Here is a 15,780-nt window from a genome sequence, read left to right as displayed (position 1 = left end):
CAAAAGAGAGGGAAGAGTGTCAGTGAGTGTTTTTGACAGTGTGTTAGCGTGATGTGCCTGTTGTAGTTGAATAGCTGGAAATATGTGGAGGCTGCAAAATGTGGGAGTTAGGCTTGCAGTGGTGGTAAGCATATGGGGTAAGGTCTTCGGAGGGCCAGTTCAAACTTGATGGGACAAATGCCCTCTTTCTGCGCTATAGATATTCTATGCTTCTGTGAACCCCGTTCGCTCGCCTTTCCTCTATGATCCTTGATCCCTTACTAATCAAGAGCCTATTTATCTCTGTCTTAAACACACTCAATGTCTTGACCTCCACAGCCTTTTGCTACAATGAGTTCTACAGATTCACCAGTCTGTGGCTGAAGAAGTCCCTATTCATCTTAGTTCTGAAACATTGTCCCTTCCCTCTGAGGCTGTGCCCTCGGGTCCTAGTCTCTCCTGCTAGTGGAAACATCCCCATGTGCACTCTATCCAGGCCTCTCAGTATTCAGTAAGTTTCAATGAGATTCCACCACACCCCCCCACCCCAACCACCAACTTCATCGACGACAGCCAAGTCTTCAAACACTCCCATAAAACAAACCCTTTCATCCCTCGAATCATTCTTGTGAACTTCCTCTGGACCCCTTCCTTAGATATGGGGCGTAAAACTGCTCACAATATTAGAAATGTGGTCTGACCAGATGTTATAATGCCTCAGCAATACATCTCTGCTCTTGTATTCTCACCTTGTTGTTGGTTTTGTTCTCAGCAGAGTAGACCCCTTTTCTGAAGAAGGGCCTGTGCCCGAAACGTCGAATCTCCTGTTCCCTGGATGCTGCCTGACCTGCTGTGCTGTTCCAGCAATAAAGTTTCAACTTTGATCTCCAGCATCTGCAGACCTCACTTTCTCCTAGACCCCTTTTCTCACCTAATATAGACACATATTTTAAATCTCAATCAGCTTTTACCACCATTGCACTCCCTGTTGAAATCCTCACCATCTGTTTCACTCACTCTCTCTCCCCTTCTGCTAATAGCATCAAAACTTAGAGGAAGTAGCGAATGGACTGCAGTCAAATTTGCAGCTGAAACACTTAGAAAATGGAAAGACAAGTTGCGAGAGGATTAAAAATAGTTTACAGAGAGATACTGATAGGCTACTAAGGCGGTGGGCAACACAATGGCAGATTGAGAATAATGTATGAAAATGTGAAGTTGTTCGTTTTGGAAGGTGGAACAAAAGAACAGTATTATTTAAATGAGAGAAAACTGCAACACAAAGGGACTTCAGGGTTACAGAGAGGGGCAGCAGATAATCAGGAAGGCTAATGGAATGTTGACTGTGATTTCAATGGGGTTGGTATAAGAATAAGGATGTCATACTGCAACTGAATAAGATGCTAGTGAGACCACATCTGGAGAGCACTGTGAGCACTTTTGGTCTACTTATTTAAGTAAAGGTATTGTTTCATTGGAAGCAGTTCAGAAAAGGTTCATTACGATGATCCCCGGTATGGAAGGATTGTCTTATGAACAATGGGTAAACAGGTTGGACTCTACTCATAGGAGTTTAGAAGAGTGAGAGATATTTCAATGATCTCATTAAAACATCTTGGATTCTTAATGGGCTCGACAGGGTAAATACTGAGAGGATGTTTTCCCTTCATGGGAGAGTCTACGACCAGAGGACATAGTCTCAGAATAAACAGGCACTGATTTGAGACTGAGATAAGGAGGAATTTTGTGTCAGAGTTGTGAGCTTTTGGAACTCCTTGCCACAGAGAGTTGTGGAGGCAAGTCATTGTATATATTTAATGATGTGGAGATGCTGGTGTTAGACTGCAGTGGACAATAACCTGATGATGTGTGATTTTTAACTGTGTATATTTAAGACTGAGTAGATGGATTCTTGATCAGTCAGGAAGTCAAGAGTTACAGGAAAGTGGATGTGAGGAATGTCAGATCAGCCATGATCCTGTTGAATGGTGGAGCAGGTTCAAGGAGTTGATTGGCCTACTCCTGTTCCTATTTTGTGGTCTTATGGAGCTATAGTCACCACTTTCCAGCCCCTTTTAATTCTGAAGAGATCGTACCAGATTCAAAATATTAATCCTGTTTCTCACTCCACAGATGCCGTCAGACCTGCTAAATTTCTCCAGCATTATTTTCTGTTTTTAATTTCAGATAGCCAGCATTCGCAGTATTTTGCTTTTATTTGAGCATTTAATTCACTGATACTTCTCTTCCTGGATGCTCAACTTAACAGAGTTCTGCTCTTCCCTCCAAAGTGATTTTCATTTTAAATTTTTCAGCTTGTTCACCTTCATCACTTTCTATTTTCATCCTAGTGTGATAAAGTGTTTGCCAACACTCATTTTCACAGCAACATCTCCTCTTCACAGTGAACTGTCTTCAGTTCTGCCTTACTCAACTTGGATTCCAACTGAAGCTTCATGTTTCATGTTTTAAATCAACTCAGAAATACAGGTATCTCTGCAAAATGTAACACTTCACAGAGAATTGTTCCCTCCAAATCCTGAGATCCACTATCAGTACCATGTTCCCCTGCATGCACACTTCTGGCTTCCCTCTTCAGCAGCACTGCCCTGTCACTATCGCAATGTAATGTTTGAGGATATTATTGAAGACATTGCTACCATTGTTTCTGTACATTTACCCATTGTTCTTTTTCATCTTTGGTGAGTATGATTTAAAGTATAAAGCTGAAAAAAGTGTATCAGTATTTTAGTTTTAATGAACAGATGTATTAACTGAAATAAATTTAATATTTTAAACAGGTACTTTTAAAAATAATATTTATATCCTTAATAGATGGACACAAAACTCAATAAAAAGATAATGGTGACCTTTATCTCAAGGATGGGGTAAATATAAAGGGGGGAACTTATGCCTAACTTGTAAAGAGCCTTAGTGAGACTCCATCAGGAATGCTGAGTTGAGTTCTGAGTCCTACATATCATAAAGGGGATATTTTCGGACTTGGAGGGGATGCAGGTCAATGCAGATCTACTACATAATACCAGAGCATGGGGGTTTAAATTATGAGGATATGCTGCACAAACCTATAATCCCTTGTGTGCAGATGATTAATCGGATATTAAAAGAATTGAGATTCATAGAGCTGTACAGCATGGAAACAAACCCTTCATTCCAACTCATCCATGCCAACCGGATATCCTAAATTAATCTAGCCCCATTTGGCAGCTTTTGGCCCATATCCTTCTAAACCCTTCCTATTCACAGACCCTTCCATGTGCCTTTTAAATGTTCTAATTGTACGAGCCTCCACGACTTCCTCTGGCAGTTCATTCCATACATGCACCACCCTCTTTGTGAAAAAGATGCCCCTTAGGTCCCTTGTATATTTTTCACATATCACTTTAAACCTATGCCCACTATTTTGGACTCCCCTACTCAGGGAAAAAAGACCCGAGCTATTCACTATTTACCCAATTTGATAGGATAGGATAAATACAATTACAACCAGAAGTGAAATCAGGAGTCACTTTTTTATACTAAGGATACAAGAAATCTGGCATTGTCTGCCCCAAAACATCGTGGATACTGAAAGAATAAAAGCTTTCAAGTCTGAGATTGGTGTGTATTTACTCGGTAAAGGCATCAGGTAAATGATGTTGAGGTGTAAATTCATCAAGATCTAGTTAAGTCACAGAGCAGGTTAAAAAGCTGAAACACTCATTCCTTTTCCTACATTAATATAGTTTGAATAAATAAGAATTATTTGTGACAAACGTCATATTTGAACACAAGATTAAGTCATGCTGGCAGCAATTAGTTTTCAGGTTGTACAGTAAGAAAGATACTATTTGAAAAGTCCATAAGTGTTTGATCCTCTCCACTGACATTTCTTGTGTTCTTTTTATAGAGGTATACTTCACCGGCCATGCAATCAGACATTTACAACCAAGATCTCAGAGGTTAGGGCCAAAGTTTAATTCCCTTTTCCTCTTCTGTTTGTTTTTTCTGCATATTGCACCACAAGCAAGATGTTCTTAAAGCTGATCAGGTCCTCGTTTGATTTCAGTTCTCCTGATAAACGCCTAGATTCGAAATCCTCATTGAAAAGACCAAATCAATTACAGACCAAGTCCCAGCAGCAAAAAACAACCATCCCACCGCCAGCACCTTGCCCACAACCTTGGCCTCTTGTTAAGAAATCAGGTAATATCTTGTTAAATGGTGCATCAAAATTGTTGTCAATGTTTTCTTTGGTGTCTTATAAAACGCTTCCTTTATTAGATTGCAATTCTTATTTAAATTCAGGCAATCATCCTTAAAGCACATGCTTTTTAAATATTTGTTAGTTATGACAAAATGCAAATATATTCAAAACCATATGTGGTATAATTTTTGTAGTGGTGACCAAGTACTCTTAAAAGTGGCTGTATCAGTTTGCATTTTCTGCATTGAACTAAGCCAAACTGAAATGAATGACAGCATAACACAAGCTAACCAAAATGCACACAATGCATTGAATTTATATCCTTATTTATAAATTTGTAAATATGTAAAGGAAGGCATGCTATTTATACATATATTAGGCTGCACTCTGAAGGATTTGTAGACAATGTAGCAACGTATAATTTTTCTAAGAGTGATCTCAATGATTAACTTACATTATATTTTGAGAGAGTAATAAATATGAGGATGGATTTAATACAACCTGCTGGAGTGGACAGGAGTTGCTCGGAGAATCACACAGGAGTATTCATCTTGGATTCCGCAAATTGGAAAGAAGTTCCCAATTAAGTTGGGGTAGGAAGGGCATGATATTGGAACCCAGCCAGTGGTGGGAAGATAATTTGATTCATTAAGGAGTCACTTAAATCTAAATACCTCTGAGCCTGCTGAAAATTTAATGGTGACTCATGTATTGTCCTGAACTCACATAAGCTTTCTAGCCTCCCAAACACCACTCAGCAAACTTCTGTCAGATTTGCCTGTGGCTTCATGGTGGGGTATCATCACTTGAGCCCAATTCAGGAACCTGTTATTGTGAAGGAGTGGTGCAGTGGGGGGAGAGTTCGGGCAGCTGCTGAAAGCTATCACCATGTCCTTTCCTCTCACATTCTCTCACATTCTCTCATCTCATGAAGGACCACCCCCTCCCCAACACATTCGTGCCTTGAGATCCAGCATCAATCGTGGAACTGGGCCACTGTGTATTACAGAGAGTAGCCATCTTTCCTGGTTGTGGTTCTCTCAAAGAGTGTTGTTGGCCTCAAGAGGCTGGAATCTCTTGGGGGAGGAATTTCCAGCATGTGGGAAGCCTGACTCTGGCCACACTTTGGACCTTCCCATTGGAAAATGACAGGTTTGCTAAGTGGTGTGTGGGACCCATGTTGTTGCAACAAAATGTATCCCATGGCCTCATTGTAAAGTGCATTGTGTTCAGTAATGAATTATCTGCCACAGGGCAGATTGCTTGTGGCCACATTTTATACATATTATGGTGCAAAGGGTGAAGCTGTGGCCACATTTTCTAGAACATTTCAGAAGTGCTCACTTGGTAGATCCAGATTTACGCCATAACGCATGGTCTTCAGAGTGTTTATTTTTATGTTGAAATGGCAGCTGGTTTGATTCAGAAGGGAATTTTTTAAAAAAATTCAGAAACAGGTCTTCAAAAAAACAGATAAATCAATCATAATTATTATATCATAAATAAAAAAAAGTTTATAACTGTCACAAACCTTTATGGTTTGTGGTTTTAGAGATCGTGACATAAACCCTGAAAGCTGAATGCTCACAGGCTCAGAATGGTACTCCTCCCCCTTACTTCTGGAAGCAAATCATCCTCCCTTCCTATTGATGAGGGAAGTCATTCTATTTGATAAGAGTATAACAAGTGTTTATGGGACTGTGTAGATGAAGCGGTATAGAACTAGAAACATCTGTGATATTATCTGTACTCTTAAGGTGTTAGGACCTGTGATTTTAACTGTTATTTAAAAGAGTGGATAAGGGGGAATTGAGGCTGATCTGTACCTTCATGTTTTATAGGTGCCTCAACAGATGCCCTCAACCCTCTGTGAGGTGGCTATGTGAAGGACAAGGCCCGGATTAGGGTGATATCAGCCCTCCTTTCTTCTCACCCCATAGATGGTGGGTCTCCAATATTGTGAACCAAATCCCTTCCTCTTCACCTTAATTTATCAATATCCTCAGATCCTGTGATTAGGGTCATCATCCAAACATGTATCCATACCAATATGAACATTATAAGTATCTGTTTTCAGACCTTTTTAATGGACATTTTAAGTTTTTTTACATGTACTTGTTTTTTTTAACTCGAAATAAAGATTTAAAAGTGTAAATGAATACTATATAAGATTGATCAGCACTCCATCCACCAACTTAAGTATTCACTGCCTCTCCATCACTGATACACAATAGCAATATTGTGAACTTAATACAAGATGTGCTGCAGTAACTCATTAATGCAACTTCAATAGCACCATTCAAATCTGTTACTTGTACCATTCAGAAAGACAAGCACAGCAGATGAATGGGAACAGCATCACTTGCAAATTTCTCTCCAATCCACACATATTCCTGGCTTGGAACTATATGACTACTTCTTTACTCTTGCCTGGAACATACTAACAACACTGGATGTACCTGCACGAGGTGAATTGAACTGGTTCACTGCCACATCTTCAAAAACAATTAGAGGGACAATAAATGTTAACCTTATCAGCGACTCCCATATCCCAAGAAAGAAAAAGAATCACAATGTGTAATTCTCTCTTGTCATCTCACCTCTCTTCCTATGAAAAGGTTTTGCAACCAGCATAAATCTCACCTGACAACCTTATGATTTTTTCTGATCCTGCAGACTTTACAATCCCAAATTGCTCATGGCCACTGTACTTTAATTTACTCCAACCTACTCCTGAAGTTGACTTTATTAATATGGCATATTTAAATTCAAAAATGTTAACTATAAATATTTATAGACATTAAACAAATAGATAACATACAAAACAGCGGGAAGTTGTGGTGTTCATGTGAGTTAGATGTATGCAGACATGCTTTTAAAATCGTCATAAAGAGTGAAAGTAGAGATTGGGAGACATTTCAAAACAGAAAGATTTCTTAAAGCATGGAGGGTTTTGGCTTAGTATTTCAGATAGAGACCAACGAAAAATCAACCTGTAAGCTTGTAAAGAAGCCAGAGGTTCTGGAGGAAGGATCATCAAATTTCATTTGTAATTTAGCTAGGTTAAACAGTCAAAACATTTTGCTGATGGCAAAATAATTAATTTGTATTTCTGATTGAATCATCCCAAAGCCTTGTACATTGCCATGTATGCTTCAGTTTAATTTAAAAACTAATTATTGGAGAAATGTAGCAGGAGTAGCGGCATCTGTGGAGAGAAGCAGAATTAACGTTTCAAGTCCAATTACCCTTCTTGAGATCGCCTGGACCCAAAATGTTAACTCCGCTTTCTCTCCACAAATGCTGTCAGACCTGCTGCGTTTCTCCAGCAATTTCTGTTTTTGTTTCAGATTTCCAACATTTGCAGTTCTTTGTTTTATTGTATTGCTTAAATTTAATTTTTGTTTTTGCGAACAGAAACAGGACATTCACTTTGAGTTTATGAGGGAAAAGTAGCTAAAAAGGTTTTCCTTAGCTTGTAACTAGTGGTAGAAACTGCAATGGGCTTTGTGAGGCCTTGCAGCAGACAGCAATCAATTTGAATAATTAACTTAGAAACAGCTGTGCACACTAGGACAAATACATATCCTAAGCCAGGAAATTGAACCAGTTAACGGCTACCAAAGATACTCTGACATAATTAAACAACTCAACATGTTTTCCCTGGTTGAAATATGGAAAACGTCATGTTGGGGCATAATGAGTGAATGCTTAAACTCCACCTCCTATTGCCACCTGTTCTTGCCACATCCACACAAATGTAAATGCGCGATGAAGGAGAAAAGACACCATTCTGCAAATAAGATATAAAATGAGGATATGACTCAGCCCGATCCCCTACTTTATTAACCTCATAAATAATATATAAATGATTGAGAGTTTAATGAACTCAACCTGACAACATATGATTATTGGTCATTAATACAAATGCAGAATGCACTTAGATTCTAATTATTTGTGTGCTATAATGTTCATAATTGCACAATTCTTTTATTATTTTCAAATTTATTTTCATTTTAATGATCACCCATGACATTGTTGTTAATTATAATTAGTTGTTTTATTGAATAATTATTACAATTTGGCACTTGCAGCAGTGATGATTTTTCAATAAACCAATTACCTTCTATCCATCAGGTCCCAAGCAGGAAGACATTAAAGTGTATCGTGGACGTTGGCGATGTCTTCAATACCTCTGGGACCAGATTTGCTGCCAGCCCCAGAAGAAAACAACTATTTTGTATGAATGAACAATTCCAATGGAGTATCGTATTGCTAAGTAAAGACTGTAAATGAAATTATTCTCATTGTGCTTTTCTTTGTTTTGTCACTCATTCAATGTTTAAACAGACATCTCGCAGTCACTCAGGATGACCTGGTAGCTAAAGTACTAGGACCCTTGGAATCTGCCTTGGATCCCTCATTGCATGTTAACCTAACAAGTCCCGATTCCCACATTTCTTTGTCATGCACATTCTGATATATTGACGAGAAAGGAGCTCAGAAGTGCCCACAGAGGTTACCTTCAATTGAACTTTCCCCCCACGATAGAGAACAAAAATGTGGATATAAGGGCATAAAGCGACGAATTCTAGCAATTCTGTGCTGTTTGACTGGGTGAAGCTTTACAATGAGTGATGCTACAGTTGGAGTCACAAAAGTGTATGTATGTGGAATGAGGAAATAGAAGATATTGACAGAAAGAAAATTGAGTATGTAAGTTTGGTGCAGATTTGCAAAGGTTTGAAATACAGGTTGTTCTACTATAATGCACGTTTCATTAGTGTGAATCCACTATAACACAATTGACGAATTGGGGACACTGTTTCTCAAGTGCGAATTTTTAAAGCATGTATTGGTTATAACATGAAAACGGCCCCATTAATTTAAATTGTGCTGCTATTACTCTGTTTTCTTATAATACAGGGTTGCATGAGATTGGAACTGCCGCATTATAGTTGACTGTAGTGTTAAGCAGTGGTCATTGTGGGTTTGTGCTTAGTGTAAGTAGAGGATTTACACTTTGGTATGGGACATAATCTCAAAACTTACTGAAAATTTATACAAAACTAATTTGACAAACAGCAACACAGTTGTGAAAATGTTGACTAATTGAGTGGGCAAACAGAAGGCAATTTCAATCTAGTTAAGTATTTTGTGGAAACAAAAGGAATGGGAATATGGATGGGGTGCCAGTTAAATATGTTGCTTTATCCTGGATGGTACTGAGCTTCTTGAGTGTAGTATAGATAAGTAGAGAAGTCTAGGGGTTCAAATAGATAATTACTTGAAAATTAGCACAGACAAATAGAAACATAAGAAAGTCAAATAGAATACTGGATTTTATAAGTAGAAATGTAAGGTCCAACAGTAAAGAAGACGTGATAGATAGATAGAAAGCATACATCAGACTGCAACTGTAGATTCTCCCCCACTCACTCCCAATTATCTACTGAAATATTATGGGCTACAGAGAGGTTGAACTGTGCATTCACAAGGTTGATGTCACAGGATGGTAACCACAATTATGGAAAAAGATATGAGATCATGGAACTATATTTATTCAAGAGAAGACCTGAGATCCTACCACTATGTTTATTCAAGAAGACAAAGCTTAAATAAGATGTAATATAGATTTTTAGAACCAAATTCAAATTGTTTTAAAGGAGTGAAAAGGGAAGCTAGTTTTAAGGGGTAACCACTTTAATATTACAGGTGAGAATTAGGACAGCAATGGCCATATCCAACAAGAGAGAAGCTAACTATTGCTCACTGATATTCAATGGCTTTACCATCACTGAATCCTCACTAACACCATTCTCAGAGTTAATGGTTTACCAGAAGCTGAATTGGACTAGCCATATAAGTACTATGGCTACAAAAGCAATTCAGAGGCTATAAATCCTGCAGCAAGTAACTCACTTCCTGACTCTTCTAGGTACATGTCAGGAGGTGTGACAGCATACTCCCTATTTGCCTGGATGAGTGCAGCTGCAACTACACTCAAGAAGCTCAGTACCTTCCAGGATAAAGCAACCCATTTAACTGGCACCCCATCCATAAACATTCATTCCCTCTGCCACCACTGATGCTCAATAGCAGCGGTGTACACTATCTACAAGATGTAGTGCAGAAATTCACCAAGGCTCCTTAGACAGCACCTTCCAAGTGCACAACCACTACCACCGAGAAAGGCAAGAGCAGCCAAGACATGAGAGTTCTCCCACCTGCAAGTTCCCCTCCAATTATCCTGACTTGCAAATATACCATCATTTCCTTCAGTGTTGCAGCAGTTCAAGAAGGCAGCTCACCACCACCTTCTCAAAGACAATTGGGAATGGCAATAAATGCTGGCCCAGCCAGCAACACCCACCTCCCATGAATGAATGAAAGAAAAACTTACCTCAAGCTCCTAAGATAAGGCTTCCCAAAGGCAGGGTGGTGAGCTGAAATTCTGGCATTGCAAATCCAAGATACAAATGGCTGCCAGGCAGATAAGACTGACTTAACAACTACCATGCAGCTACTTAAACTCATTTTTTTTTTAAACTAAGGGCATGACTTAAATAACTCAATATTCTGATTCCTGCAGCAGTACATCTTATACTATTTTTAATAACAAAAGGTTATTAGAGCTTTAGTGCCCTTACCTTTATTGCTCAGACCTTTCAGTATGAGAGTTTGGACGTCATGTTGAGGTTGTATAGGACGTTGTTGAGACCTCTTCTGGAATACTGTGTGCAGTTCTGTTTGGATGGCTATAGGAAGAATATTATTAAATTGGAGAGGGTTCAGAAAAGACTTATCAGGATATTGCTGTCAATGAAGGGTTTGTGTTCTATAAATAGGCTGGGACATTTTTCACTGTAGTGTAGAGGAGGTTGAGGAATGACCTTATAGAGGTTTATAAAATCATAAGGGGCATTGATAAGGTGAATAGTAAGGGTTTTTTTCCCTGGGGTGGGAGAGTTCAAAACTAGGGCATATATTTTTTAAGGCAAGAGGAAATGGTTTTAAAAAGGACATGAGGGATAATTTCTTTACACAGAGGCTGACTCGTGTGTGGAATTAACTGCCAGAGGAATTGGTGGATGCAGGTACAGCTATAACATTCAAAAGACTTTGGATAAGTACATGAATAGGAAATGTTGAGACAGATATAGGCCAAATGCAGGCAAGTGGATCTAGTTATTTTGGGAACATGGTCGGCATGAACTAATTGGATCAAAGGGTCTTGTTTCCATGCTGTATAACAATGACTCTACAACCCATTTTATTGCACAACCTACCCTCTTGCAGTTCTCTAACCTGCTCTTCACAATCCACCCCAAGTCCCTTACACTTCTTACTGAGGGATCACAAGAAATTTTCAGTCTTGAAACGGTGGCACAGTGGTTAGCACTGTTGCCTCACACCGCCAGGGACCCGGGTTTGATTCCCACCTTGGGTGACTGTCTGTGTGGATTTTGCACATTCTGCCAGTGTCTGTGTGGGTTTCCTCCCACAATCCAAAGATGTGCAGTTTAGATGAATTGGCCTTGCTAAATTGCCCATAGTGTTAGGTGCATCAGTCAGGGGTAAATGTAGGGTAGGGAAATGGGTCTGGATGGGTTACTCTTCGGAGTATTGGCGTGGACTTGTTGGGCCAAATGGTCTATTTCCACACTGTAAGTTATCTATTCTAAAATGTTTGGGACACCCAACCCTAACTCCTGTGTTTCTCTCTTTTAAGGAGAAGGTGATAACTATGTGAAACTTCAAGATCCAAATCCATAGGAGCCAAAGAGTGGGCTAAAGCAGTCAATCCAGAATTGCTGCTGAAGCTAGGACCTGCAGAGTTCATATGGAAATATTGACTCCAACAATGCCGTAAACAACTGCTACTCTGGTATTATTACTGAATATGAATGAGGTTTTTAAGCTCCTAGCTGTATATCTGGAGACAAGACAATAAAGGATGATTCAAAAAGGTCCAGTGTGGGCTTTGTGAAAGGTGGATAACTTGGACAGTTTGAGATATTCATTGTATGAGACAGTGATCCCTATGTTAATACTTCGATCCGACATACATTGTGCTGACTAACCAGACCATGAGCATCTCTGTCCCAGCAGGCATCATGCCCAAGTGATGTAAGCATGGTTTTTGTTGAGGTTTATCCTGACTCTATGCCCTGGGACACACACTGAGACAAACATGAACTGCATATGGAGGACCATCAACTCGGTGCATGACGCTCTTTGGTCTGTCCGAAACCTGTTGGTCTTTCAGAACAAGGAGTTCACCTTGACCGAGCATTGCAGGCTGTCACATTCCAAGATCTAGAGCAATGTGCTGAGGGCTGCAGTAAAGTTTGGAGCATTAGGGAAAAACCAGTGTCTAAGGTCTTCCTGCTGAAGTTAAAGGGGGGGGGGGATATGTTGTTATCAGACCCCCCCCCCCCACTCTGCTTCAAATGCATGTGATTATAGTCTTCTATGTATAAGAGATGTATTTGGTTTGTCTGGATAGCCAAACTCCAAAGGTGGTTTGTTTCCTTGATATGGTACTGTACAAAACCGAACTGCATTTATGACTGTGTGTATACAAAGTTTTTATTATGAATAAAGTATATTTTTAAAATAAAAAGGTAGGCATGTAGTTTCATGTTTTCAACTATTGCCTTGTGGTCATCTGAGAAAATAAGAAAAGGTTTTTGTTAAAGACATTTTCATGAAGATGTTACATAATAAATTAATTTGCATGATAGTAGGAATTCAAAGTATATGTCAGCACTGAAGAACTGAGATGTCCAAACTGGGTGGGGCAGCAGCAGCACCGAAGAGCTGAGGAAGACGAATGAATATTTTTTCAGGGCTGTCCACAAATGGGGAGTGGACAGGTGTCCCTGATCAATAGGCGCCATGTCTGAAGGGCAGGCAGAACCACCACAGCAGAGGCAATAGCAGCTGCTGTGGGAGCTGTGGTAACTCACCTCTTAAGGGTTTTCATTCCCCTATTCTGGATACACAAGGTGGTGGGGCCATATCTTTCTGCTTCCCAGTGTGTTCTCCAAGTTTACCCCACCTGTTCCACTTCCTCTCTCCCTTTCCCCAGTGAAGCTCTCAAATTCACACAAAACAAAATCAGAAGAGCTCTGGAAAAATTTCACTGTTGAAGGTGGATCAATCCCTTTAAAATACTGACATGGGAGGGGAGAGGAGAGGAAGGTGTTTAGTGGTAATGGTATCTCACAGGGGAGAATGGAAATGGCAAAGACAACCAATTAATATGGAGACTGGTGGGTGAAAGGTGGGAAAAAAGGAAATGCGATGATGGTTCTGCAAGGGAGGAGAAGAGATGAGAGCAGAGGTGCTTGAAATAAAATGTGTAACATTTGAGGGTTCTGTCAACAATGGTGAGTTTAAGTGGTGAATTAGTTGGCTGAAAATGGGGGGGATGCCAGACGCACTAGAATGGAAGGTTACACCACCGACTCCGGATAGAGGTGACACAGATAGAAGAACAGAAAATAGGATAGAGTCCTTAGAATTGGTGGGATATGAAAAAAAAGAGTAGTCAAGGTGTCAGGAGTCAATATCCTGCATTTTTTATCCTTGTTTCCAGGACGTGCAGTATTTTGCTTCTGAGTTTACTTGAGTCTCTATTTCTGTTTATGTCTTCTGTCAGTGTTCCTGTGTATGTCTCTGTTTATTTCCATTTGTCTTCTGTGATGAGATATTTTTCAATAGTCATGGATGTGTGTGTTTCTTCAAAGTGTTGCTTAATTCCCCTTTCAGAAGGAGATGGTGAGTCACCTTCTTGAACTTGTGCAGTCTATATGGTGTAAGTTTAACCACAGTACTGTTATGGAGAGTGTTCCAGGATTTTGAACCAGTGACAATGAAGAAGCTCAAGTCAAAATGATCTGTGGCTTGGAGAGGATTGTGCAGGTTGTGATGTTCTTATGTACCTGCCCTTTATCTTATAGAGGCTGAGGTGGCAGATTTGGAAGGTGCCATCCAAGAACATAAGTAATAGGGAGTGTAGGTCTTTCCAGCCCCAACAAGCCTGTCCCATCATTCTCTCAGGTCCTCCTTTGTGCCACCTGCTCATACTCCTGAGCTCCTTGATATTCCAAAAATATAGCCACCTCCTTTTTAAATACTTTCAGTGATCCAGCCTCTACAATTCTCTGGGGTAAACAATTCTTTACATTCACAACTCTCTGAGAGCAGAAATTCCTTCACATCTCAACTTTAAATGAATGTCCCATTATTCTGTGTAACCATGGTACTTAGTTCAAGACTCCCCCTACCAGTGGAAACTTCCCAAATTTACCCTCCCCCATAATCTTATACATTTCAATAAGATCACTACTCATTCTTCTAAATTCTAATGAATAAAGGCATAAGCCTTGATAAACGAACACCTTCATAGTAGGAATCAACCTCATGAATCTCTGAACTGCCTCCAATGCCTGTACATCAATTTTAAATAAATGCAGAGGTTAAGTTGCTGTAGTCCCAGAGGACTATAGGATTGTTCTCTCATTACAGACAGACAATTGATGGTGGCTTAACCTGAGAGTCACCACACATCAGGTGAGGAGCAAGGTTGAGAAGGTTGGGCTTTCGTGGTGACCTCAGTTGGTGAGACTCCCCTTTTTAAAATATGGAGACCAAAAATACACACAGTTCTCCAGGTGCAGCTTCACCATCACTCTTTCGAGTTGAAACAAGACTTCCCTGTTTTTAAACACCAATCCCCTTGCAATAAAAGCCAAAGTTTAAACAGGTCCAGGCTGAGGATATGGGTTCAGCCAACCGTCTGCCCCTCTTCACAGTTATGTTCACGCCCGGATGTCATTGGAAAGGGAGCACTCGGTGTCCATCGATGCTCTCAATGCCTTTAGAGAGAGGTGGGCACTGTGTGTGTGTGTGTGGCGGGGGGGGGGGGGGGGGGGTACAGTGTTTATTTCCCCTTCCCACAACATTTTGATTTAGTACCTTCTCTCTCCCCCTATCCACTGCCCACCCTTCACTTTCAATGGTTTGCATTGGCCATAATGGGCTTTCCATACAAATATTGAATTGGCTACATGGGCATTTTCTAGTAGTGGACAGTGGTTTAAAAACAACACGCGAAAAAAAAAGTAATTTTGGTGATGGAAAGATCGTTCATTTTGCGTGATAATACTTCTGGATACGGAAAAAAACCCCAAAAATAATAAAAGATGAAGTTCCATTTGCCTTTTTAATCACTTGCAGTACCTGAATGCTAACTATTTGTGCTTCTCCACAAAAACCCAGATCCCTCTGCTTTTTGCACATTTTTGGAGCCTTTCCGATTTAATTAAGTCTTCCTTTTGATCCCTCGGACCAAAGGGCATGACCTCACAACCTTACATTAAAAGTCCTTTGGGGCTGTTTTTGCCCTAGAGCTGGTTATTGCCCGGTGAGATCCAAAATGAGATATGATAATAAATTTGGCAAGTTCGTTCCTAATTGAAAAAACTTAATCGGTGAGACATTCAGATGATTCTGGTTGCCAGTCTCACGATAATAAAACAGGGTCATTAATAGGTAACAGTGAGAGATACTCGGTTGCTAAGTGA

At 39.9% G+C, this 15,780-nt stretch overlaps 1 protein-coding gene across 3 annotated transcripts in view; it reads left to right on the top strand.

The window, feature by feature from the left end:
- LOC122558554 overlaps window positions 1–12,621 on the top strand; it is a 28,695-nt gene extending 16,074 nt beyond the window's left edge. Inside the window, exons 2-6 of one of the 3 annotated variants that reach the window (XR_006314180.1) lie at window positions 3,890–3,941; window positions 4,049–4,185; window positions 6,028–6,129; window positions 8,324–8,474; window positions 11,919–12,621. Coding sequence is in view for 2 of the 3 variants with exons in the window: in XM_043707285.1 (XP_043563220.1) it covers window positions 3,890–3,941; window positions 4,049–4,185; window positions 8,324–8,436 (302 nt within the window). In the remaining variant the exon portion in view is untranslated. The remainder of the gene's footprint in view (window positions 1–3,889; window positions 3,942–4,048; window positions 4,186–6,027; window positions 6,130–8,323; window positions 8,475–11,918) is intronic. The other 2 variants (XM_043707285.1, XM_043707284.1) reach the window with 2 other exon arrangements.
- The last annotated feature ends 3,159 nt before the right edge of the window (window positions 12,622–15,780 follow it).

The sequence above is a fragment of the Chiloscyllium plagiosum genome, chromosome 17 (assembly GCF_004010195.1).
Source record: "Chiloscyllium plagiosum isolate BGI_BamShark_2017 chromosome 17, ASM401019v2, whole genome shotgun sequence".
In the NCBI taxonomy this organism is placed as follows: Eukaryota; Metazoa; Chordata; class Chondrichthyes; order Orectolobiformes; family Hemiscylliidae; genus Chiloscyllium; species Chiloscyllium plagiosum.
The sequence above is the reverse complement of the archived record's forward strand: the minus strand, read 5'-3'. Positions and strand labels throughout refer to the sequence as shown.